The sequence below is a fragment of the Lissotriton helveticus genome, chromosome 2_1 (assembly GCF_964261635.1).
Source record: "Lissotriton helveticus chromosome 2_1, aLisHel1.1, whole genome shotgun sequence".
NCBI classification, from domain to species: Eukaryota; Metazoa; Chordata; class Amphibia; order Caudata; family Salamandridae; genus Lissotriton; species Lissotriton helveticus.
Window position 1 is genome coordinate 670,365,058 of NC_136059.1, and position 27,612 is coordinate 670,392,669.

Here is a 27,612-nt window from a genome sequence, read left to right on the forward strand (position 1 = left end):
CCAATTGCTTGTGGTCTGAGTCCAATGTGGTGTGCGCTTCCTCCACCTCCGTCAATCTTCGTTCCAACATATCCAAGCGCTCCGCATGTTTGCCTAAGTGTTTCCCCGTTCTGTCCATCCTGTAGGAGAGGGCGTTCATCTTTGTGCCCAGTGACACAATACCGCTTTGCAGGCTTTTTTCCATGGCTACCAACATCCCTCGGATGTCTGGGCTAGACTCGTCGGACACAGGGGCGGTCTGTATCCTCTCCGCCCCATCCGCGGTGGCATCATGCATTTTCGACTGCTTCTGCTCGAAGGAGAGTTTGGGCTGGGCCCTTTCCACTCTACCCATAGTGTAGCTCGGTGGTTCCTCTCAGACAAGGCCCACCAGTGCACCAGCCCCAAGTGCGCTCCTTCCAAATGAACACCAGAGTATGGGGGAACCCCCGGGCGCACAAGATTTCTCTGTCGACCAGTGTGTTTATGAAGCAATATCATGTGGCCTATTACAGGCTCCTGCTGTCAGGTCCTCACTGTAGTGCTCAGGAAAACCACCCAAACAGTTGTGGTCAGCAACGGGCAACCACATCAGGTCACCACCGACAGTCAGCGATCTTACCACACTACACGGGACTCCTCCGCCTCCTGAAGCGGGCTCCCTTGATCCAGCCTCTTAGTGCCTCTGGACTGTGTCAATCGCAGGTGCAGGCGTGATTACAGGATCTCATCTCCAGGGGATGAGGGAATAAGCAGTGAGGAATGAGCAGCCTCAGTCCCTTCTGAAATGCACCACACTTCTTCAGACTCATCGCCCAGCAGCACCATTCATAGGTCGGCTCCACTGTCCTAGTGCTGACCTAATCAACAATGCGTGCAAGAGACCGAAACCTCCTTGTCCTGGTGCCTCCCAGTATGCACTCACTCAGTCTCTGTCACAGCCGTCTTCTCAGCCCCCAGCACGGTCCAGCAGCGCCGCACGCGATACACCCTTGTGTGGCAAAATGATATCCCCAGGGAGTAGTGAGCTTCACAGGTGCACAGTTACACTCACAGCGTTTATTCAGGTCCCCAACTGCCAGGTTCACTTCCGTAGTGCAGCGCACCCATGCAGAGATCACAGCGGTAAAAACATGGCCGCGCGGCAGAGTAAGTGCGCTCAGATTGTAATCACCGCCCCGGGTCGGCCAACAGCTCCAGGAAACAGCGCGCCTACCAGCCGGCCTCACAGCTCAGTTATCAGCCCTTAAGTCAGTCCCCTGGGGCGTGGCGTAGACTCCGGGCACGAAGAGGCAGTCGGGCCAATAGTCCTCCCCATCGCGTGAGATGGCGAGCTGATTCACTGCTGTCCAGCGGCTTGCCGTGCAATTGGTTCCGCCGCACAACTCACTGTGGCACGGAGATCCGGGCCTGGCGGGGCGCTCCTGTCCGCAGCTACAGAGCACCACTTTACTTGCTCTGTCGGGAACCGGGGTCAGGTCATCGAGCTCTTGGCGGCGTCCGGAGCTCAGGTCTCAGTGTGTGACCTATAGGGCGCCGCGGGAATGTCGGATAAATTGAAGGATATTCAGGCAAGCACGGATCTAAGGGCTCAAGCGGCCATCACTGTCGCGAGCTAGCTCCGCCCCCAAGGTCGCCTTTCATAATGTGCAACCTCACAGAAGTCAGTGTGTGCTGTCTAGCATAGAATGTGTACTGGAAGCATACCCTCCCTTTACAAATTCCTGTGTCTACACCAGTGATCCCAGCATTGTACGCGTGCTGCGCCCGTGTTTGTTTGGCAAAATGAAAACATTTCTCCTTGTTAGGACCTGCTTCCAGGGGCGGCTCTAGGCTCATGGCGGCCCTGGGCAGGGAGCGTAGGTAGGGGGCCCCCGGAGGAATGCAGGCGCGGAGGCCAGTGAAGAGGGGGGGGGGGTCAGGGTGTTTGGAAGTGGAACAGAGCCAAAGGCCGCCAAATGCCTGCCAGGGACCGCCACGCAAATATGTACCCATCCTCAGAGGATTATTATATTAAGGATATATATTGGCGTGGCGGCCCCTGGGGTTTGGCGGCTCAGTGCAGGTGCACAGATTGCACATGCTAAGGCTGCCCCTGCTGCTTCCAAAATAAATGTTTAACTTCAGTTGTTAACTTTGATGCTATTTTTAAAGAACTGCATGTCAGTGTTCATTTACTATGCTTGTTTGAGACTTACTGGAGAGAACTCCTATTTTTCTGAGATTGATGCAAAGCCCGGCCTGGTTATTTTAGTAGATCGGGTTTTGCATCAAAAACTATGGTTATTTGCACTGTAATACCCCATGTAACACCCACTTGACACAAAGTGAGGCACAGCAGCGCAAAGTGTTTTTTTACGCTGCAAATAAGGGCTCCTTTATCAAACAGAATACATTTGTGATTTTTTTTTTTTTTTAAAGCCAATGCATTGCTTAGCGCTGCTTTGCGTAATCAAGCTATGGCAGAAAGTGTAGGCCTCCGATTAATAGATCATTGTAATGGAACCTGTGAAAGATAACAGTGCCTTGCTGAGCGAACCTACTTGCCATCACGCAATGCACTGCTTGATTCAAGAGTTTTCTGTCAAGGTTGGATTACTTTCCCATCAGCACCAAATCACAGATAACAGCAAGTGCCCTTAAAGGTGGGCAAAAATCCATTCCTGAAGCCCGATGTCGACTCAGTCATCAGGCCGGCAAATTCATTTTTCACACTATTACCGTTATTCATCAACCCAAACTCAAAATGGTCTCTCCTGGAAGAGAATAATTTGAAGATGTTTCATTCCTGGAAATATACTAATGCACTGTAGCAAAAAAATAAATGTTTAGCGTCAGTTGTTAGCTGTGACGCTGTTATTAAAGGACTGCATGTCAGTGCTCATTTACTATGCTTGTTTGAAACACATTGGAGAGAACTCCTATTCTTCAGTCATTTATGTACACAGCACAACTGGACAAAGAATAACAAAAGAATCTAGAGATGTGCATGTTTTTCATTTCAAGTAGACGACTGCAGCAAAAATAAAACATTTATTAGCTTGTTGCATGATTATTGCTGCATTCACCAGTGGCTTACTCTTACTGAACAAGGAGTGCAGCTGAAAGCAGTAGCGCCTTCAGCAGAGATTGTGGGCTGTTCACAATGTAAATAAAGTTATGGTACCACTCCTCAACAACAGCTTTTCTTCCGCAAAAAGACATCGGGGCATATTAGCAAGGAACCTCGTTAAAATTATCGCCGTTTTATCGGCAGGAAACTGCCGATAAAACGGCGATAATGGGCTTGCTAATATGCGTTATAGAATTCCTATAGAATCCCAGGTTAGATGTCCTGCACATCTAACCTGGGATTCTATAGGAATTCTATAACGCATATTAGCAAACCCATTATCGCTGTTTTATCGGCAGTTTCCTGCCGATAAAACGGCAATAATTTTAACGAGGTTCCTTGCTAATATGCCACATCGTACTCTATAGCACTTCTCAAGTTTGTGAAACCGAATGTCAGGGTGAAGAAATGTTGAACTCCTCCTTAGCACCAATAACCAAACCAGCAGTGGGTGAGAGTGAAGGAGGTTGAGCCAATAGTGAGGCTGTTACCCCCACTCTTTCCTTGTCCTCATGAACTGCTCCACCTAATATCCATTACTTGAATGAAGTTTTGCTAAGCCCGCCCTTTGGCACAGCTTAACGCCCAAATGCAAACAAATTCAGCACTGCTTAACCTTCCAATGCCGATCACTGTGATGTCACTGCCCTGGCTTGTGCCATGTAGTCACCATTAATGATCTGCCTGGTTCCATCTTCTAAGTTCATCTGCCATGTTGTTGAACAATCCTCCCAGACGGTTCACAACCAGGAATGTGCCGTAACAGTCCAGCCATTTCCAGAGTCAGAGTGCCTCTTCGCACTGGACTAAGGACGCTACTCTGTTCCATTTGTTGCAGTACCACATGGCAGTGCTGTTGTCCATGAAAACCTTCACCAGCCTCCACTAGATGGACGAAGGGGGGCCATGTAAGGATATGCTTCTTTTTGCATGATCAACGCCAAACCTTTGGACTGATGCTGATGGTTTTTCAACTCTGAGAATACACCGAAGCCCTGCCAAAGAGGCCTCAGTGACCGTGCTCTGACCCTTAAAATATGTATGTGTGATTGGCTTACCTACCTACAATTGTCATAAGTTAACTTACTTATAAGTCCCTAGTATATGGTACCAGGGGTCCCTATGGTCTGTAAGGTAAAGTGTCCATCGTGAGCTGCTGCATTTATTGTGCAACCACAAGTGTGGCAAATCAAAGCAAGACTCCCAGTCTACCATTGTAGTTGTTTTCAACCTGCTAATTCAAGTTTGCCATTTAAACTAGTGACAAAGCCCAGTACTTCTATTTAAATATATATATAAGTCTCTAATGGAGGCCTATCAAGCCCTAAGGCAGTGTGCGGTATATTGTAAAGTACAATGCGTTTTTATGTGTCATAATAGCAAAATAATCCAAAGTCTTATTTTTGCTATAGAAAGGCTAGTAGCCCCATTGGTGGGTACAGGGTTACACGCTGACAACTCAGCTGTGCTAGCTTTAGAATGGAACTACTAAAGTTGGTACTTCAACATAACAAAAGAATCATTACCTTAAACCGGACTTGATGCCCAAGTCAAATTTAATGTAACTTTTAAGTATATGGCAACTTTAAAAAACTGCCACTCTGTTGCCCTAGTTTTCCAGTTACGGTTTATGGGTCCTGGCCATAAGAAAGCCTTCTGCCCTCTTGGAGAGATGTGTGAACAACTTCCAGGAAGGAACACAAACGGCTTGTGTTAGAAATGGGGTTTCTGGTTGGCTAGGGTATCCACCTAAGCCAGGCAGGACCCACCACTCTAGTCAGGTTAAGGGAGTAACACACATAAGATAACCCCTGCTCACCCCCTTGGTAGCTTGGCAGAGCAGGCAGGCTTATACCAGAGGCAATGTGTGAAGCGTTTGTGCAACACACACATACACACCAGTGACACACTAGGCACACCACAAAAAGAGACTCTACACATTATATAAAATTATCTTTTGTATTCTTCATAAAACACTTTAGATAATAATTACATAAATTACTGTGCCTCTAGGCACTTGTCATGACACCACATAGATTATAAAAACACTTTGCCATAGGGCAATTATCATAGCATCACAAGTTAATGCAATCAAGTAAATGTTGTAGGTTGCACACATTAGAAAATCACCATTACCTAATGAAACACCTCATCCCCAAGAATGGCCATGAACACATTAAACATGTGATGAGGAAAAACACAAAGTCACTCAATATTTCGAGGTAATGTCCAGGGTCACCCTGACTTCATAGAGCACAACGCCTCTGTGCTCCTAATACCCATAATACAGTAATCTTCCATAGCACGTAGGTGGCAGGGCTGAATGTGGTAGTTCTGGTGAAGTTGTTCAACACAAAATGGGCCACTCCCAGTATAGTGATGGAGGTGCTCAAAGATTAAATTGTGAGTGTGGACATCGCACAAAAAGTGAAGGACTGGCCTCACACACCACCAGGTGCAAAACAGGTGTAGACCAATCTTACTAAGTTTACAAGAGAGAGCACATGCACTTTAGCACAGATCAGCAGTGGTAAAGTGCCCAGAGTCATAAAACCAACACAAATAGGTAAAAATATACAGGAGGAAGGCAAGAAGTTCGGGGATGACCCTGTAGGGAAAATGAGCCAAATCCAACAAGTCATTGGAAGAGGGGCTACCTCTGCATTTTAGGAAGGCCAAACAGGGTGTGAGCCCAAAAGGCGAGTTTAAAGGGGAAGTCGCCATTGGAACTCTAGGGTGGGCTAACAAGCTCCACACACTGAGTGAAGGATTCTACCATCTTGGCAGTGGGCAGAATATGGCTCTCTGGGATAGCTAGATGGTAGAAGTCGTCATCAGACTGGAGGGGATCTGGTAGCTCATTGGATACTATTCACCACATCCTCAGAGGGTTAATCCTTGGCATAAAACTGGTACCCCTGGCACCTAGACCTAGGATCACTTCTGCACTGGAGAGAGTACCAGAAGAAGTACTGCCCTGCTGGTTCCTGGACTCGGCAGAGACAGGCTGCACTAAAGACTGGACTGCACCTGCTGATCCTTGGGCTAGCAAAGACAGGACTGTGCCTGTTGTGCCCTGTTCTAGGAAACACGGTCCCTGAGCCCCAGAAGAAGAAGTGACTCCAAGAGTCATGACTTCCTTTTACAGCTCCATGCCCAAAAAAGCTAAAGAAGACTGCCGTGGTCACCACAATCCCTTGGTTGCCACTGACTGCCAAAGCACAGCCTAGGAGTCTTGGTTAAAGGACACCACTAATTTGTCTGTAACAGGAGACCAGTAATCTAGTGGAAACTGATTTTTGGCTGGGCAACTTCAACCAGACTTTGAGGGACCTTGACCCCTCTTGCCAAAGTCACTCCATAGTGTTTGTGGACTGAGGGATGGCCCCAGGAAGACCCTCGTCACGGGATAAGCATCCTTCAGCATCCTGTATCTCTTGCATCAGGACCACTCCATTTATATCCATGGTTGTTCAAACATACAGCCTACAACGGGACAGGAGATTGCTTTAACTTTGAGGTAACTGTCCCACCAAGCCTCCTTGGCCCCTGTAACTTGCTCTCTGTTGGAATTGGTCACTCAAAGTGGGCCGGAGTACCCAAACGCAACTCTACAAAAGTTTTCAAAAGGTTTCCGAGTCACCGCTAACTGCGGTAGTTGCCTAAGCTTTTTTGCGATTTGAATGAAAAGCAATGATTTATAATCTGCTTAATAATATATATATATGAACACTTCTAGTGGGTTTTGTTCATTTTGGATCTAAAAGTTCATAAGAATAAGTGCTATTTTTATAAATTGGTATCATAATTCTTTCTTGTTCAACTATTTTGGTATTCCTCAATGCTTTCCACTTGTTCCTTTGACAAAGCCTGTCTGCTCGAAGCTACAGCTATCCAGAGTTGAAATTATGTTTTGCAAACCAGCCTGAATGGATATATGTTTGTGAGTTTATTACATGGTAAGGTCGCACAACCATACCATATAAAAACTGCTCTGCTTACAGAAGTCCTTCAATGCCAAGTGGATGGCCCACAACTATAACAGATCATTGTGGCGATGCATTTCTCCTGGATACCAGTTAACTCTGAACTCCACCTCTCCCAGATGACCTTCCAAATCCAGCAGTAATGCATCCATCACCACTGTCAACTCTGGGGAAGGGAGAGGGGTCTGCAGCTGGAGATGTGGTTCAACAGCCACCACTGCAGATCTTTCACAGTCTACGATGAAACCTGGATGAAATCCAGCAGGTTCCCTTTGTGCTGAGCCCACTGATGATTAAGGTTCCACTGCAGAGACAGCATATGTGACCTAGCACATTCAACAAGCAGGAGGCTAGTAAGCCAAGAATTTTCAGAGTCACTCTCTCTGAGATCCAGAAATGAGGCTGAAGCATCAGGCTCATAGCCTGGTTGATCTGGACTTGCTGTAACGGAGGTAAGGCCCTGAACAGCACCATAACTAGGACAGCTCCAATAAAAGGAAGGTTCTGCGAAAGAGTCAGATTAAACGTCGACACAATAACCGTGAGCCTCAAAGATTAATGAAGGGTCACCTTTAACTACAGGTGTTCTATGACAGTCTTCATTTAGGAGAAAACCACAATCCCCAACCTCCGAATATGCGTCTCTACCACCACCATTTCTTTCATGAACACCTGAATAGCACTGGAAGGCCGAAGGGAAGCACAGTACATTGGAAATGCCATTAACATACCCTGAACTACAGGTAATGTCTGTGGGACTGCACAATGGGTATATGAAAATGTTCATCTTGCAGGTCCAGAGTTAGCATCCAGTCAGCCGCATCTAGGACAGGTAGAACCTGGGTCAATGTGAGCATCTTGAATTTGTCCTATTGAAGGAAGCGATTCAGAAAGAAAATGTAAGAAATTAGATTATTATTTGGGTTTGGTGCCTACCTACCTCAAGGAACATCACAACACTTGTCAGGATGAGCCCTCAAAATCAGTAAACTAATTTCAGCCCGACGGTAGCAATGGCACAGCGCAGACAGCATACGTTGTGGTAAAGTGTAAAATATTTATGCTGTACATAAACAGTCATAAGTCAAAATGCAAAACAATAAAATTCCTAAACTGAATTAGAAAAAGAAAGTAAAATGTTATAAACAGAATGACACCAATATGACATTGCATGTAAGGGGACCTGGAGATATGAATTGTTATAGTTTAAAGAAGAAAGAACACTAAAAGCACAGATCGCCAGTGACAGTCAGTGTGAGACCAGACCCTAGGCACAATTTGAGGCTGATCGAGATGGAGTGCGGGTTGGATACACCAGCCAAGTTTTTCCTGGTCAAATATTTTACCTTTTGACTTGGACTTTTTCACTCTCAATCCACCGCACTTCTAAATCCCCCTAGGACCTCAGGAGAGGCACTTAGAGGCACACAAGGTGTAACGCAGAGGTCAATAGCTGGGTCCAGTCCAGGTCCAATTGCCACTGGTCAACTGGGTACTTACAAGAAAAGCCTCTTGTAGGTTGATATGTCACTGTAGCTAAAGCAGGAGGTCAGCCTTATGACTTTTGATTTCCAATTATTTTTCCATGGTACAAGAAGGAGCAGGTCGAGTGCTCTCAGGTCATAGACAGCAGGTACAGTCCTTTTCTGATCTTCCACAGGTCCAGGAAGTGTATTGAAGTGGGTGCCTGACGTTGCCATATTCATGCCTGGCACAAGATAGTAGGTGGGAAGGACTCCTGGGCACACCTTACCAAATTGGGCAAATGCTAACTAGCCTCCAGGTACTTCTGCAGCGAAAAGATATCTTTCTAAAAGTTACTTTTCCTTAATATGAATTACAAATCTAACTTCACCATTGAATTAGATTTTTAATAACTAATAAAAATAGTTGTTTAATTATTTGTCTATCTGATCCAATTCCTGGCAGACAGTATGATATTTTAATTTGCACTCTGATTTTTTACATAGGACAGCTCGGTACTGGCATCGATTTTGAAGGGACTGGTGCAGTTTGTGGCACCAGAGTTGATTTCAGCATCAACGCCCATGCGGACTCTGAAGTGGGTTTAAGGGCCACATGTGCCCCTGAGGATAGATCTGCTGGAGGTAACAAACTGAGGCCCCAGCAGATCCTTGAGGCCTGACGGCATAGTAGAAGGAACTGGAAGAGGACCAAAATGGCACAACATGGTCTCCCTGAAGGTCTTGAACCTTTGCAAAATTGTCGATGATCCAGGGAATTTGGGTTGCATCGGGTCCAATTGTGGAATCGTCTCCTCAGTAGGACTGGGTAGATCCCATGGAATTTGACTGCAAGGAATTCAGCTGAGTTACATAAAAACTCTGCAAGATTCTGCAGAGTTCGGCCAATGAGCAGAAATAGGCATGTTGTGCTGCTCGCACTGTGATTTAGTGCTGGGAGCGTGATCTGTGCTAAAAAAAATCTCAAAATGATTTTGCTGTCGCTCGAGTAGGTTTCCTACTAGAGCAACAGCCTTCTGACCGCTAATGGTCAAGCCTGCCCACGTTAGAAAAATCTCACCGGATGTCCTCCTAGCGACTAAAAATCACGCTAGGGAATGCCAAATCTCACTCACTGACTTACAATCCTGGAGCCACACGCAGGGATTTGGCTGCAACTCTAGAGCCACACGCGGGGATTTGGCTGCATTTCTATGTTACTAGAGTAATGTGGAGTCACCCAAATTCTGCCAATTATGCAAGCGGAATGGAATATTCCAACCACCCTTACTCCTTAGTGGATCAGGAGTGAGAGCAAGTGGCATGTTGATGCCCTCATGACTGCTTTGAAGATAGAGAGTGACGGGAAGGGGACAAGTACTCTTTGGCTTTCTTACGCTTCCTTGCCGACTTTCATTTTGACTTACACAAAGTCTTTGACCACAATGAGGACCTGTTACAGGAATGACCTCAGGAGCCAGTACTTGGTTTATTACTTCGAACTGGAGCAGGATTTGCACAGTTTCTTCCAGTGTTTGGCGATGTACAGCTTTGCTTTACTTTCCATGATCACGTTTGGGTTCACAAAGGTGCATTCTTCACATGACTCAGTCATGTCCTGAGCCCATAAACTGAAGGCATACCTCTTGGTCTGTCACAGACATTTTTTTGATACAGTTGTTGCATGGTTAAAATCCTCTAATCTTTGAAGCGATATAGTTCCCTTGGACACTGGTTTTAAGTTTTTGAGAAAAAAACAATCTATAGCAAAAAGCTTGTCAAACAACAAGGAAAATTAAGAGAAGAGCTCTGGATCAGAATCTGAAGGCGTGAAAGAAAAGAATTGACATCAGCATTCAGGGGCAGTGCCTAGATCGGCTTTACCCCATCACTTCCTTTGCAGAATGAAGGCAACGCAGGGCCTGTGTGAAGTAGTGTGGCTCACTGGTTAGAGGCGGCAGACCCGAGAGCAGAGGACGGCCCGGGACCAGGGTTCGATTCCCGGCGCGGCAGGTTTCTGGACCAGGGTCAGCGGACTCGATAATTCTCTCGCCTCGGTGCCCACTCTGATCAGCGATCACACTCGGCAACTCTGGGCATTAGCTTGCCTCATCTTCACTAACGGCCCCACCAGACCGCCGGGGATGCCTGGTCTCACCCTGGAGATACCCATTAAGGGACCATCTCTCAGGGAAGCCAGGAAGGGTTTCGCAGCGGTCGAAGCGCCTTGGGACCCTACGGGTAAGTAGTGCGCTATATAAATGCCTATACATACATACATTTTACAATGTTACCTACCGGCATGTGGATTATTGCTGTGAAAAGGATCCGGATCCAGTGAATTATTCTAAAGATGGGAAATGTGTGGTTAGGAGTATTCATCAGAAACTCACTTGTTAAGTTCATGGCACTATCGGCCCGATGTAGGTAAATCTTTTTTACCACTTCTTAAATACCGATTCATACCGAATCGGTATTTAAGAAGTGGTAAAAAAGAGGAGGGGAGATGTAGGTATTTCAGATTCGGTAAATACCGAATCGTTAAGATTCGGTATTTACCGATTCTGTAAATACCGAATCGGTAATGCCCATTGATTCCTATGGGCATTGAAGCCCATAGGAATCAATGGGCATTACCGAATCGGTATTTACAGATTAGGTAAATACCGATTTCAGCAAGGGTGCTGGGGGTGTCACTTTGACACCCTCTAGCACCCCCAATACAGGCATGTGTGCCATGTGGCACACAGACATGCCCTAAGGGCATGTCTGTGTGTCACATGGCACAGGTGTGCATGCACAGATGTGCATGCACACCTGAATTCGGTATTTTACCACCCAATAGGATTGGGTGGTAAAATACAGAATTCTGAAGGCCTGTGGCACTCTGACATGTGCCAGCTACATCTGCATTTACAGAATCGGTATTTTACCGAGTCTGTATTTACCTATTCGGTAATTTTACCGAATCGGTAAATACAGAATCGGTAAAATACCGATTCTGTAACTGCATGCCCTGCATCTGAAAACCCTAATACCGGTCGGAAACGGCCAAATTTGGCCGTTTCCGACCGGTATTAGGGCTCCTACATCTGGCCCCTAGATCGGTATTAATGGTTTGTCTTCGCACTGATACTTGATAGGTATGGCCCTTCTTTAATGGATTCCTTTACTATGAAGTCATGAACAGCCTGTCCCTTACCAATTTAGTTGTAAAAGTTTCAGCATCTCCTTGCCTCTGCAAAAACAGTCAATGATGCTTTATATAGGAGGGCAAAAGTTCCTCCAGCAAACATCTTTCACATTTGCTCAACTGAATGCCTTCGGAGAGAATCCTAGGTGATGATGAGAAGCATGTACTCAAATTTAAGAAGATGGTGAAGTCCCCCATGACCTCAAGGTAGTACAGCCTGTTCAGTTCGTAAGTTGTGGTGATTCATTCCTTTCAACAACAAATATGTTGGATGCCGAGTGGTGAAGTACCGACGGACAGAGCGGTGCTTCCCCTTTTCCTGAGCCGTGGCCAGGTGGGGTGAGGTTTTGTCCTCTTACGAGTACGTAATTTCATACGAATTGTAGGAGTGAAAAGGAACGACGCGGACCCCTAGTCAATTCAGGTGATGTCCGTATCAGTTCTGATTTTGAGCACTGATTTTGGTTTCTTTAATTATCATTTGCAGTAGCCATTACTAGACACGGTCCTGAAGAAAGCAATGACAACTATGTCAAGCATTGCTGAAACATGTTGACCATATAAACCATCCAGACAGTCCTTATTATAGTGACTGGCAGTAACTACTTTTTAATAGTGGAGGCTTGGGTAGCACCAGAATAAAGTTATCAGTACCCTCTCATCCATTTTTAATCACAGTTTTCTTATTTTTCTCACACATATTTTTGAGCACTGCAACATCAGTCCCACATATCACATGTGTGCTACGATTTTCTCAATTGAGTAAACAAGACCACAATACGACCTACTTGACCGGTTAAGGGTACCTTTATGTACATCTGGACCCTCCATCGCGATAGTATAGTGGCACTCCTGTTTTTGGTCTTGTTCTGAATCCCAAATGATGAAGGGCGGTTCCGTATGGTGACTGATGGGCATCCTTGGTTGACCACTACAGGTATGACCTTAGTTTGTCAACACACATGCTTGAATGAATACTTGGAGTAGAAAGCGTGCACTGTTTTAGTTCTTTTTCTAGACCCTCTGACATATTTGTTGTTGAATGTACCTGGGGAACCTGTCAGAGCCTGGTCTTATAAAATCCCTTTTGGTCCTTACTAACTGTGTTTACTTGATTCATTCCTTTCACCAACTCACCTCCCCACAGTTCCTGCTTCAATCCTGCAGTAGTCAGAGTTTCTTCATTATTTTCACGTGAACTCTGAATCACACAGATATTGGCATGCAGGGAATCTAACAGAGGCAAACCCATACTATTTTCAGAACTTCATAAACGCAGATATGTCCCGGGTTTCAGGTCATGGGAAACATGGTGGATCTCACCTGCAGCATGGTCAGTAGAAGGGTCTCAAATGCCTTTTAAACTTTATATTATGGTGCAAGTTTTGTATCTAGAACACACTCATTTATTTTACATCAAAAGTTGAATCCATTGGTCTACTCCAATACTTACTAATTTATCTTCTGTTCAAAATACTGGGTTGGTGGAGTCCAAAATGGGTGTCTGTTTATGATGGAACATACAGTTACAGCACCTACTTAGACAATTTTGGTCAATTAGTGGAGGGTGAACCAATATTCTTATATTACAGGGTACAGCGTTAGCCTTAGTTTAGTCCCCTGCCTAGTTCTCTACTAATTTCATGGCATCTTTCAAAGTGCACAAAACCACTTTTATTTATTTTTCTGTGGTTCTCTGAATGGTATTGAATGAAGGACCATTAACTGTGACTAAAGTACTTGCTGGAAGGGTTGTGATGATTGCATCCAGTATGAATCCACCAGCAGGCATGTGTCATAGCTGGTCTGAAGTAGTCAGTTCTTAGGGGTCTATTTATATATTGGCATTGTGTATACTCCATCACAACAGTGATGGAGTGTACACACTGCCAACATGAAGGTCCACCAACCCGATTTTGATGCGGGCGGACCTTCAGTTCGGCTACGGCAGTGACTGCTTCCTTACCTTCATAGCCAGAGAAATGGCTGCATGTCTGCCCACCCAATTTAGAGGGGAAGACATGTAGCCATCTTTCTAGGTCTCACCTACGCAGCGCGCATGCACTGCATAGGAGTCATTTAGCCGTCGTTCTGCTTTTTTTCTAAGCACATACTCGTGCTTGTGGCGACATCCACCTTGCATGAGCAAGCAGGAGCGCGCCACAAGCACGAGTATGTCCTTCGAAAAAGAGCAGACTGCGCGCGCGCACCATTCCCGATCTTGTTACCAATTACCACTACCCAGGATCTTCAAGTGGAATTGGTTTGCAATACTTTTTGGTCTGCTTTCCATTTCTCTTCGACCGCTTTATTCTGTCATTTATTCAACTGTTTATTTATCATCCATGCATGCTTCCTGTTTCTGGTTTGTCTATCCGTTTCTGTTGGTACTCACCCTTAGTTTAATTTTCTTTGATTGTTTGTAAGTAAACTTATGGTTCGGCTTCTCTTATTCAATCCTCTCCCATCATGTGCTGCCGTTATCTATGAAGTGTCTTTCCGTCATTATCCAGCACTGTGTAAAACATGAAAATAAAATAAGTGAAATAAATATTTAGGTTCCACTTGTTGTCCCTCGCCCATGTTGTGTTTTAACCACATCTGTCTTCTAGCTTATAAAATCTAAAATGCTGTCTCTACATCTCTTTGCTCAGCTACAACTCTATGCTCTTTCCACATCCTCTTAAAACATGACATCATTTTTTTTAACTTTCACTCAAAACTCAATGATGCTTCATGTTTTGAACTTTCTAATTTTCTGTGCTCCATCTTTGTCATTATGACCAAGCACTCTGGCAAAAGTGTTTTACAAATTAAAAAAATCAAACCGAGAGGTTTCCTAACTCTGAGGATCCCTTTTGAATAAATGCATGTCAATTCCTTTTTTGGCTGTCTGAGCCTGCAGAGCACGGATGGGAAGCAGTTGGTGCTTTTGGACATCTGGGCAATAAATTCAGATTGAAGAGAGGTTGTCCGTCATCTCAGGTGACAATTCGTTGAATGTCTGACAGCTAGTTGTAGGCATGGCTGGATATTGTTGATGGATAAATGGTTCCATAACATCCCTGACGCACTGCCAATCAGAAAGCTAACACGAAAGAACGACAGAACACTCTATTGAATGGTTTAGGAATTATGTTATGCACAGATATAGTTTCTTCTGAGGACCCCATAGCACCCAGCTTTCACCACTTTTGTACATTGTATAAGAGGTGCATTGTCTACAGTGCCCCCAGCAGTGCTCAATTGGTAAAATAAGTGCATATGTGTAGGAGATTTTTAGAAACCTGCCCCAGCTGCTGTGAATTCTGACGATGAAAAATACAGAGGCTGCCTCATGCTTCTTTCTTCCAACACCATACATATCACATCTTTGTTTCCCACTATTGCAGGTTCTTTTTAAGTCCCACTTTCATCCTCTGCCCCTGTGTTTATTATATGTCTCTTCCCCCTTCTTTCTCCCTTTTGTGCCTTTCTCTCTGCTGCACTGTTTCAAAGTTAGATGATGAAAAATAAGTGCTGGTCCAAACAAATGAGTACTGAGACCCACCACCTGCAATCAACTGCATAAATTAAGCATCGGCCATTCATACATTTATGGCAAATATGTTAATGTCTTATTGTAGTGCAACCCAAATGCAGCCTCAGATTCTGTTACAGTCATCTTGGTGCATGTTTTCACCTGGATGGACATGAATTGTCAAAATCTCAAGAAAGTGGTAATGATGATGGGGTCCAGTAGCCAATAAAGACTACATTTACAGAAGTCAAAGGTGCCATTAGTTTATTGGGTGCATCCATTAGTTTGTACCATGCTGAGCTACGCCTGTGTTTTTTTAAATTATAGTCTGTACATTTAAGTTTGGGTGGATTCTATGTCTGAGATTCGATTCATACCAAGCCTAATTCACTGCCAATCCCTGGTGTCATTGGCCCATGACTTTTTGTCCACACACCACAAATATGGGAATGCTCTATATTCAGAGATTCCTTTTTGTTTGATCGATAATTTCCAATTCATCCGATATCTCAAAAAATGTGAACCCTCTTGAAGTCGGTCCTACATTCGAATAGACTCTGGTTGTATCTTTGCAAGATGTTCACTAGCTTGCCTTATATGCCAATATAGCATTGCTTGTTTGTTTGTTTGTTTGTCTGTCTTTTGCAGCAGTCACAAATCACCTTATTTCAATAATGCTCTAGAATAAATAATTGATTTCTAAAGCTCAGCTGATAATCATCCTGCATTCCCTTTAGTGTGCTTTGGATACAGTACCCCAGCTATCTTTAATTTGTAATGTAAGTGAATGAGTGCAGGGGCCAATTTTGTTCTTAGAAACCTACCAATGCTGCTGCGAATACTGACGTTGACGAATACCGAGGCTGCCTAATCCTGAGCCAACTGCATGCCTCTTTCATCCAACACAAGACATATCACATCTCTGTTTCTCTCTATTGCAGGTTCTCCACCAACTTGTGGAGTTCCTAGAAATGCACAATATCCTCCACTTTTTTCACGCCAGCTTTAGACCCAGCCACTACACACAGTCTGCACTTCTAGAAGTTTTGGAATCCTTAAAGTTTACTCTAGATAGTGTGACACAATTTGTAACAATATTCGTCTTCAACGACTGGCTGACAAGCATTTGTGGCCGTGCCTGAAAGTGGTCCCAATCTGTTCTAGAAAATAGGGAGCAGGTGGGCATGTTGGGGCCTTTTAGATCAAAGGAGAATTCCCTCAAAGACGGTGTCTCTCAGGGCTCATCACTTAGCTCTACTTTATTCAATGTAAATATACCACCCCTGTTAGGTTTTATTAAAGTTTTTTGGATCCCCATTATGTCTTATGCTGACGATATCTAATTGATTCTGGCTCTTGATAAGAACTCTTCCAGTTCCGAACGACATTTAAAAAACAAGCATTTGCATAGCCAATAGGTCTCGCCTTTGGGACCTTATACGTGTTTAGCCATGCACCAGTTGTTGTTGCACCAAGGATATTGTGCTGCATAACTAAATACTTATAAAGTCCCAAAAGCAAGACCTATTGGCTATGCCAATGCTTGTTTACTGTCTGCCACCTCCTGGGAAACCTTGGTGGTGAGGACAGTAAAATGTGAATAATGTGCCTCCTGCCTTGGGAGATGACTACCATGGCCAGGGGAGCATTAATTTTTATTTATTTTGAAAAAAGAATCCCGTTTTGTGAATTTCTTTAAAAAAAATAAAACTGTTTGGTTCAGGGCTTTTTCATGGTGACATAAACCCGCATCTAACACCAATATGCCCAAACTGGCACCGCCATGATGGTGTTTCCTGCCAACGCTTTATAAATGACTGCCAGCTTGGCGGTCATTTATAAATTAGGATTGAGGTCCCTTCACTAGAGGGAGAGAGTAATCTACCTACGGAACAATGAGCTGTCTGCTGAAATATAAATTGGCCCCTTAATCACAAGCTTGGTGGAACAACTCAATTTTAAGCTGTTTCCAGAAGACAATGTGGTCCTTTGTGGTCCTTTGTGGTCCCCCATGGTAGATGAAAGTTTATTCATAATCTTGGCCCTGTACTCTTGTGGACCTGCTCACTTCTTATACTCTTTTGAACTTGCTTTCTACAGGCATATGCCTTTGCTTCAGCATTTCAATATTTGTCTTTCTGTTTCCTCCTGGTATTCACAAAGGTACATTTGGTCCTTTGCGCATCAAATTCCTCTATGGAGACATCAGGGGGAATAAGACCTTGTTTGAATTGTCACATGACACTCACTGAGTATGCCTGTAAGTCTGCGACTGGCATACCTATTGGAAAGTTTACAAAAAGTAATACATCTGCAGTAGATGTAAATCTAAATTTAATGCAGTTTTCATTAACTGGGTCCATGCATTAATTAGCTCAGATGGACTAAATTGAAATGATGTATCTTTAAAAAAACATTATAGGCCCTCTTTCAGAGTTTTGTTGTATCCCCTATTTGAGTGCAAACAGGAGTTGGTGCCCGAATTGGTTTGCAGATTATGCGGTGAGAAATACAGTAATGCCTCCCGTTCTGATCTCACTATAAAGCACCTGGTTAACGGCTGGCACCAGGGAAACCTCTTAAAAAGGGGCAAGACGTATTGTAATGTATTTGAGAAGGGACAAGGGGAACCCATTAGATCGCTCGGGACCATGGGTAGCAAGTATTCAACAATACTGCCACTGCGAGCAGCTTGAGAAACCGACGCCTCGGAGTACTTCTCCCTCACCGCGGACTAGTTATTCTCCTGGCCGCCTTTCCAGACTCAGCGCTTATTTCGAGACGCTGTAGGACGCCGATCCAGCCGCTAAGGTACCCTCAAGCATATCAGCTTGCAGTTTCATCCTCGGAAACGGACCTTTTGCAAAACTCTTATAGTCACCAACAGACTACGTAAAATAATGTCATAGATGTCCCAGATTGATCATTTTCAAGACCAGCTCGAGCGGTTTCATCTCACCCAACCCTAAAGATCGGGCTGCATCAATCCCAGCACCAATACAGAATCGAGTGACCGACACCTCGTAGAAGTGTGCTAATTTAAATTGGGCTCCATCAATCCCAGCACCAACACAGAATCCATTACAACCCTTGGAACGGTTTACCTCTTAAGGTGTGTTATATAACTGTGTTCAGGCAAAATTATGTCACTTGTCCTGATGATGATCCCATGATACCCGAGCTGGGGATCGAAACGTCGACCTTAGAGTAGTTCATACATGTACTTCCTTGATACTATTGGCTGTATGAATGACTCCAGGATACACTGCTAAATGTATAACTTATACCAGTGACCTGCAAGCTCACACTGTTTGCCTGATTAATTTTCTTCACTTACCTCTACTCTCCCACTCTTCTCCTCCGTGCAAGGCACAGGACTGTGCCCCTTTGTAACCCGTGATTCTCGGGTTATTTGTTGTATCTTTGAGATTATAAATTTATTGAACCAATAAATATTCTTTGGCCGGCTGGTCAAGGAACCTTGAACTATATAGAGTTCCATTGTGATCTATATATATCTAAATGGTTTTCCCTATTTTCGTATGCTCAGGACCACATATTGTAATGTATTGGCATAAATGATTCCACATGGTTTGCCTCAATTTGAGCAGAAAATTTGTAATGATGCGGTAATGCCACATCGGATAAATATTGCATTCTGCGGTATTAGTAAATACCAGGTCCAGTGTTACTACCACAAAGACAGCAAGACACATAACAAGCCACTATCTTGATAAGAAAGATTACATTATATGTAATACTTAATTTGTCACAAATCCAAAACTGCCTCAGACTGATATTTATTTACTACAAGGTGGCAAACAATGAATAACACCTGGCAGTGCTTTCGTGTATTCTATACATTTAAGTTGTAAAGCAGTCCCTAGATCGAATCTCTAGGAGAGGTAAACATAAACGAAAGCATTTTTTTTCCAAACGATACAACACTGCTTTCTGGTCCATTACCCAAACTGCCACAGGTTACTAATAGGAAGGAAGAAGTGCTATTTATTTGTCAGACCCACTTTAACCAAATCAAACTGAAGTTATCCAAGGTGTAGGGAAACGAGTTGCCTGGTAACCGAAGAGGTATTTGTGCAATCCTGTCAATAAAGCGTCTGCTTCACTGCTCCTGTGTCCTCATCATCCATGGAAGTAATGGCGTGCCATAATATTATTAGTTTCATACAGCTCCTTTGAGTGATTGAAAACACTGTGTATAAAGTAAATTATACTTCATACACAGGTGCATAAATACCACTACAAATCCGATAAAATCCACATCATTGATTCCCAGAACATGAATTTGCACTTTGAGTCCTCTCTGTGTCGTATATTATTAGAGCAGATGTTCTGCTTCTGTCATTGCTTATGTTGTCTATTTCCATTTTGTCTCAGTTGGTTTGCTATTAGAAGCAACTGTAGCTTTACACTTGTACTTCAATATTCATCTTCGGTAAATACATTTTTGATAGAGACTTCTAACTGCAGATTCCTCACCTTATGCATAATTTCCCAGGGGCCAGACTGGATCCAGATAATCTTTAGCAGTACCTCAGTGCACTGTCAGGTGACGGCATGAGCCTCCACACTAACCCTATTAAGCTCCGAAAATGACGTGCAGAGCCAATATAGGTGCCGCTCTCATGTGCTGACTTCAGATTGTTTCTTTCCGCACCACTAGACATGGATCCGGAGCTAAATGTTGTCTCTTTCGAGCCCCTTTTACTCAATCTTACACAGTGAGCAAGAGAAATGGCACCTTCCAAGGTGTCTGTGGCAGATCTGCATCAGGTTTGCTGTGCTGCCTGGGGTAGGGCCATTCAGGACTGCAAGGCAAAGCTAGGCATTGTAAGACAACGACGAGACCGGTCCAAATCCAAATCTCAGTCTCTGTCCCATTCCCATTCCCATTCCAGGAGTCGATCCGAGATTGATAGTCATTGCACTCTGAATATTTGGGTAAGTTGAAGACAAAACATAAGAAATCAAAGTGGGAGTCAGCTCCTTCCTGCCTCTCTTGAACACCTGAGATTGCGCAAAGGTGTTGCCATGCCTCTTGATCTCGCTTCCGAAGTTGGTTGATGTTGGGGCCAATCCAGCAACTTGTCCTGACACAACCTGAGTTTCTGTGGCTATCTGCAACATCAAGGCAGATCTAAGAGTTCCTGGACATGTTGTGTCTCTTTGGATCCCTTCCAACAACACTTTGGTGTGCCTGTGGGCCCCACAACGCTGAATGGTCCTTTATCTTGGTTACCACCGGTGAGATTGTCCTCGGCCCCAGTTGAACCCTCTGACACCATTGCCGGAACGCTATTGGTCATCTCCACATCTGGCTCCGTGCCGGTTCCTAGAACAGTGATGGCAAAGGACACCATTCATGCTGTCTGTTAGATCTGGGGATCTCTAGTTGGCAATGGTATTCACCTTTGTCCAAATAGGGACCCTTACTTCTAAGTCAGGATAAGGGGATTGCACTCCTTAATAACCCCTGCTCACCCCCTTGGTAGCTTGGCACGAGCAGACATGCTTATCTCAGAGGCAATGTGTTAAGCATTTGTGAATATACACAGTAATACAGTGACAACACTACAGATGGACACAACACAGGTTTTATAAAAATAAGTATTCTTTATATAGACTTAAACACAAGAACACAAAGGACAGAAATCCACAATACTACTCTTAAGATTACTTAGAAGATGATTCAAGTTGCTTAGTTCAAGTTGTTGGTAAATGCGACAAAGTTCTGAACAAAGTACCTGGATGCGTAACGCAAAGTAAACAAAAGGCTCGCAAACGGGGAGATGTGTCGGTACCATGATCCGGGGGAACGTTTGCGTCCTGCCTCAATGCTTGTGCAGAGTCGGGGACACGTCGTGAGCCTTGCCAGTGCGGAGGTGATGCGTAGATTCTCGGTTGTGGGCCCGTTGCGGTGCACAAGATGGCGCCTTGATGCGAAGCGATGATCCTGTTGCGATGCGAGAAGATGGTGCCCTTGATGCGGCGATGCGATGATGATGCGATGACGCCCTGGCAGCCTTGCGATGACTCTCTACTTTAAAGCCGCGACAGGCCCTGCGATTCGCTTTTCCGGTGATGCGATGGCGACTCTCACGATGGCGCCACGCTTCTCCGGTGATGCGACAGCAGGCAGCTTTGATGAACACACGCTTCCAGGGAGATGCGGCAAAGGCTCACTTCTCCGGCGTTGCGACGATTTCAGCTGCGGTGGTGACAGGCTTCTTCTCGATGCGTCGCGCTTCCAGCTCCCAGCGGCACGCAAGTGTCTGGAATCAGAATTCCCAGCAAGAAAATTCAGGAGGGAGCTGGAGGTGAAGTCTTTTGTCCCTGAGACTTCAGCAGGAGGCAAGCACAGTTTAAGCCCTTGGAGAATATTCTGTAGATGAAAGTCCTTACAAAGTTCCTTCTTCTTTCCCTTGGCAATGAAGCAACCACTGCAGGCCAACCCAGCAAACAGCAAACTGGCAGAGGGGCAGTCCAAAGTCCTGCAGCTTTTTTGGTTCTTCTCCTTGGCAGAAAGGTTTCTTGTCCAGAAGTGATCTAATTTCTTGGGATCCAGGTCCCAATATTTATACCCCAAAATAATTTGTTCTCTGAAGGCAGAGAGGCCTTTATCTAGTCCAAACCAGTTCCTGAGCACTTTGTTTATATGATTCTATTCTTCCTTTCTCTTTGAGCCAGCACAGGGGAGGGAAGGTACAGCTCTGGAGCACTCTGTTGACAAGATTCCTCCTCTCCTTTCACAGTGCAGGGCAGAGACATCAGACAATCCACAGGGGGAGCCAGCATTGTAGAGGGAAGGCCCAACCCTATTCAGGTCCCAGGTGCAACTCCTCCCTCCCATCTAGATGCATATCTCTCTATTCACCACCGGGCTGCCCCAGCCAGTCTCCTGAAATCCCCCAGCCCTGTCACTCGCAAACCCAGACAAGGAATACACAACCCAACAGAGGCAGGTCTTGATAGTTAGGCAAGCAAATACCTACTTTCTAAATGTGGTATTTGCAAACACAGAATATTAAAACAACCTTCACTAAAAGAGGTGTTTTATTATTCTGAGTTCAGGCATACTAAATTCAAATTTCTACTGTGTTCCCTGAGTCAGTTAGGATTATAAGAATGTAATAATCTAACTACCCATTCTGGCCTTTGAGAACAGGTAACCTTCAATAGTGAAAAACGAAAATGGCTGTAATTCACTATTAGAACATGCAACACACATCATAGCATGTCCTACCTTGTACTTACAATGCACCCTGCCATTGGGCCTACCATAGCGGTGTCTCATATGAAGCAAAGGGAAGGTTTAGAGGCTGGCAAGTGGGTGCAGTTGGCCAAGTCGAAATGGCAGAGCTAGACTGCACACAGGCCTTGCAATGGCAGGCCTGAGACACACTTTACAAGCTGCTTCCATGAGTGGCACAACCAGTGCTGCAAGACCACCAGAGTCCTAACTTTAGGACTCCTAAATGCCTTCTGTGAATACCGAAAGTCTTAAAGTTATGATTTTTCTCAGGTTAGGAATAGTAAAGTTAGGACTCCTAACTTTACTACTCCTGAACTGAGAAAAATCCTAAATGTAAGAAAGAGTTGTGGGAAGCAGCTGATGAGCTATGAGGGTGTGAGGAAGAAAGATATAGGGCAATAGTTGGGGGAAAGTGAAATGGTGAAGCAGCACAAGGGGGAGAGCGAGCTAGTAAACATATGCATTCCCATGAGTGCTTACAAAAAAAATAGTTCCCTGAATGCAAGCAAGCTTAGCAGTGGAAGGATACAAGAGAACCAGTCAGAACACTGAGACTGAAATTCTTTTAGGTGAGACATACACATGAATTGGGAGGCAAACTATCAAGTCTGGAACAGGGAGTTGAGATAGACATTAACGTCACCCAATCATGCACACGGGGCTGACCTCAAGACAATTCTCTATTGGAAATAAGTCTGTGACTGAGACCTAATAAAGAGAATTGTAAGTCTGGAAGGCATCCAAACATGGTATCCTCTGATAGATTGTAATCACTTCTAAAATCCAGTAAGAGTATTCCTCCTCAGTGTAGGTAAACCATACAATGCAACTATGTTATGTTGTAAAAGTTGTTGAGGTGCTGCACAGCATAGTTAAATGACTATGTTATTTGGTGTAAAGAATTGCTGGTAATGGCAAGGAGTTGTATGTTTTATTAGTTTGGATGTTGGCTCCTAGATTGGTAGATGATGAACCTGGATACAGAGAAATAAAATTGTGTTTCCCTATTCAAGTCACATTTTGTGGTGCCTGAACCTAAGAGTATACAAGTAAAACTTAGCAAACCATACAAACATGCTTACTTGTCTTGTATGTAAATTACATGCTACTGCATTGCCATTCTCTGATTCCATTCTCCACTTTTTTTTGGTGTAGCAGTCGAAGGGGCCTATTCACAAACTGCAGTTTGTAGTTCTCTACTAATACTAATGAAATACTACAACTAAATGAGTGGGGTTTAGGTAGGAGTAAGGAAGGTTTAGGGAGAATTAGGGAGGGGTTTAGTGGGGGAAATGCTTCCACTCTCAAAAGAGTAAGCCTGTTGCAATTCAGACAGCACTTCTAAAGTTATTTCAACCATAAGAGACCCAAAATAGTAGTAAATTACCTTAGCACAGAGCTAGAGTAAGAACAGCACCACACAAGGCAAACTACTGGTACTTCAATACTATCCCATCAACACTAATGGAGGTAGGGCCTTAAAATAAAACCTCATTGTAAATAATGACAAATTAAAATATTTAAAATAGTTAAACATGTAAATCTTTATTAAAAATACCTACATTATTTTCAATTAATTCTATACATGCCTTTTAATAATTATTAAAGGCAAATAAAAACTTATTTTAAGTGGGAATTTATTTTTGTAATTTAATCTTCAGAATAATATTTTACTTCATTTATTAAGTTAATTGTGCTGTAGCATTGTTTTTATTTTGTTCTACATTAAAAAAATGCAATTTAGTTACATTAATATTTAACAGAAAAATATTTTGCTATACTTTACTATAGGGAGACACCACTGTTGGGGCATGGGGTGATCCAATCTGTGCCATGCGAGGTCAGTTTGCATGTTGTCACACACGGGGGCATATATACCATAATGGTGGCAGAGGGCAGGGCAGCAAGTTACCAATACTGTGAATTCTGTCCTTTCCCCCTGCACTGGCACCAATTTCAGCAGCCTAGTTCCAATACCGGCACCCTTGCACCATGGTACAAAGGTGCCTGCGTTGCAGGCAGAATTGTTTTGTGCAGGAAGTGACACAGATAGAAAAAGACAATAAACGAGAAGAAATAAAGTTATTTCTCCTCCTTGCACTCCCCTTGGGAAGGCATAAGTTTTCAGCGCATCCCCAGGTTTACATGGTTTTGTAAATCTGGGGATGCGTCAAAATCCATGGGTGTTGCATGGGAACACTTACAGCAATGCCCATTGAATGCCTCCCTAGCTCAGAATAAGGCAACACAGCGATTTGCACTTCCTTGCTTTACTCCATATCTATGAGTCCCTTCAAAGCCTCGTAAATTGGCTTTGTGTGGCCTTATAAATATCAACTGGTGGTTTGTCGTCCACCCCCACCCGGCCCCCCTATCCGTTGCACCACAAAAAGTTATGCAACTGTGGCACAAGGAGTTCGTAAATATGGCCCATGGTTTCACGCTTTTTGCTACGTCCTGCAATACTATATTTTAAAAGATGTCACTCATTCCAATTATTTTTTAATGCAAATAGGCTGAGGTATCTTACTCCAATTGAGTATTCTTATCTAAACTTTCCCTTATTTTATGTCTTGTATTGTAATAGTAATGCACCAGTCACCTCCTCATGTCTGGAACAGCGCTTTTGGTGGATTTAACTGGTCTGTATTTTGTGGAGGCCAAGATCATAGGAATTTTTTAAAAGGCAGAATCTATACAGATTTCATGAAGTATTTTGGAGATTTTTCGTCTCCAGCTGACATTCAATGGAACTTCACTTCCATGGAGACTATGAACATTCCTGGCATGAGCTGCTTATATACATTTAATGGAAATGCACTTATTATATATAAACAAAACTCAGCACTATATGTTATGTATATACAATATGTCGAGGTGGACAACAAAAAATAATTGTTCCTAGAATAGAAGGAATTTGCTCAAAAACTCCAGGGATTCATTACGTGTTGGGCAGTTTTCTGCATGGCAATTCCCTCACCTTTGCATTACCGACACCATGAGCTTACATAACTTTGGGAAGGTGTAAATATTCCTGAAGGGTTTTTTGGGAAATAAAATTGTGGAGGGTTGATATTTCTGCACTAATTCCTGCCCCAATTTCTGCATGTTGTTGTCTGTATTTCACCCCGATACTTTGCTCACTTATAGCAAGGTATAGCAAGTGAGGTATCTTAGTAAAATACTCCTGAACCATTGAGATGCCATAGATCTCATAATAGTGATGGGTCAAACCCAATTGGATTTATAGCCAGGTGCGGACCATGCAGGTAAGGGACTTGGTGCATGGTTGGGGGGAAATCGACAGACAACCACAAGAAGAAAATTAAATAAATAATACATTTTCACTCGTAGTCTTTCGAAATCCCCCTGCACCACCGCTCTTATCTACTTGGGCTGTGGCTGATAATAGCGGATCTTATAATGAGACCCAATAGACTGCTAGGTTGGTATTTTATTCAAGTTACTTAGAGTAAGTGAGGTAGCTGACAGAGGTGCCATGGGTACAGAATCTGGTTCAATTTGTCTAGTTAAATTTGTTGTCTATCTCTATGTATCATTATTATGTATGAACAGATTAACATCCAGAGACATCAAAATGATACAAATGCATAAATAATTCATAAGTGTTAGCTGTCATCTAAAGGGCAGCCCATAGTGATATGTGCATCACAAGAGACTGTCCAATGCCACAATCCAATCCACTTGTACAACATTGTTCCCCTTAACCAAGTAGGATCATGCTGGAAAAGGGTGTGTTTTGGTGACTGAACTTACAGATCTCTCATCGGCTCTTACTTTGTTCTTTGTTTTTCAGGGTCGGCACTGAACGTCAGCGACAGTGAATCCTGCCCTGGAAGTCAGGACGGCGGTGGTATGCCTCCCTCCCAGATTGTAGAACTGCGACGAATACCTATTGCCGACACCCACCTCTAAACCCATTTATACTTCAGATATCAATATTTTTATATTTTGTAATTGTCTTTGCACTAAAATACTACCATGTGGTATAGGGTGTGGCAGTCTACTTACATGAGGAATATGTCTAGTTTTCCAGAAATTTATGGATAGACTTTGCAAAAGGCTAAGCTGAGGAAACTAAAGACAATGTAAGATTCTACTAATTGGATGATGTAAACGTACTGTAGAAACTTTTTTAATTAACCTGATTTGTGTATTGATAAATAAAAAGATAGAATACATTTGCTTCAAATAAAAATTGTTTTTGTCATTTTATATATGTAGTTATTTAAAATTGTGTAAAGAACCAGACATAGAATTAGCTGTTCTAGAAGGCTAGGAAAGAGGAACAAAAGCATGTGCAACTGCAATAGGCATGCTAGTTAATGGTGAAAATGATGTATTCACTGATAGATGGGTTGTGGCGTGAAAGGCCCCTTTGCTGGACACATAGTACCAGAGCTCTCAGTTTGGGGCTCTCACAATTAGCGTGTTCTCAACACCACTAGATTGAGGAGCGGTGCGGTTGGGTAGGGGCAGGGGCACAGTACCAGGAGTGGTAGGGCCGGTTTGGGTGAATATCAGCTTGGACCTAGAGGCCTGGCCTAGGATCGGATGACCGTACGAAACTGTGTCATGAGGGGTGAGGTACACTGCAAGCCTCTTTGAGTTTCTTGCCCCCTCTGGCCCTTCTGAGCTTACATTTGATCCCTAGCTGACTCTTAAAGCAGCACTAGCTGAGAGATGAGCACTGGCTGTGGGGCTCTAGATTTTTAGAGGCGCAGGAGCTACTGATGGCTGAGTGCCGCCCAAGGTCATTTGACCGGCTAGGCGGGCCTAGCGATATGACATTGACAATGTGGGCCTCTCTCCATCCACAGCAGACTGCAACATCTTGAATGACCACCCAAACTCTCCTGTGATGATCAGGTGCTGTTGACTGCTTGAGCTCGGGACAGGGATCAGCCAGTTGAATAATTGGGCATTAAGTGTGCTAGGCCTTAAAAACTTCCAGGGATTCTGAACTATGGCAGCCACTAATGTCCTATCTAAGAACCTGAGTGGGGCTGGACTGGCGGGGACTGGAGAACAAATGTGATCTTGCCCTGCCCATGTGAGCACAGCA

At 44.0% G+C, this 27,612-nt stretch overlaps 1 protein-coding gene across 1 annotated transcript in view; it reads left to right on the forward strand.

Annotated features, from left to right (window-relative positions):
- ADGRV1 (adhesion G protein-coupled receptor V1) overlaps positions 1-26,729 on the forward strand; it is a 2,034,994-nt gene extending 2,008,265 nt beyond the window's left edge. The window contains exon 90 of the mRNA XM_078677778.1: positions 26,344-26,729. Coding sequence (XP_078533904.1) covers positions 26,344-26,462 — 119 coding nt within the window. The 3' untranslated portion in view covers positions 26,463-26,729. The remainder of the gene's footprint in view (positions 1-26,343) is intronic.
- The last annotated feature ends 883 nt before the right edge of the window (positions 26,730-27,612 follow it).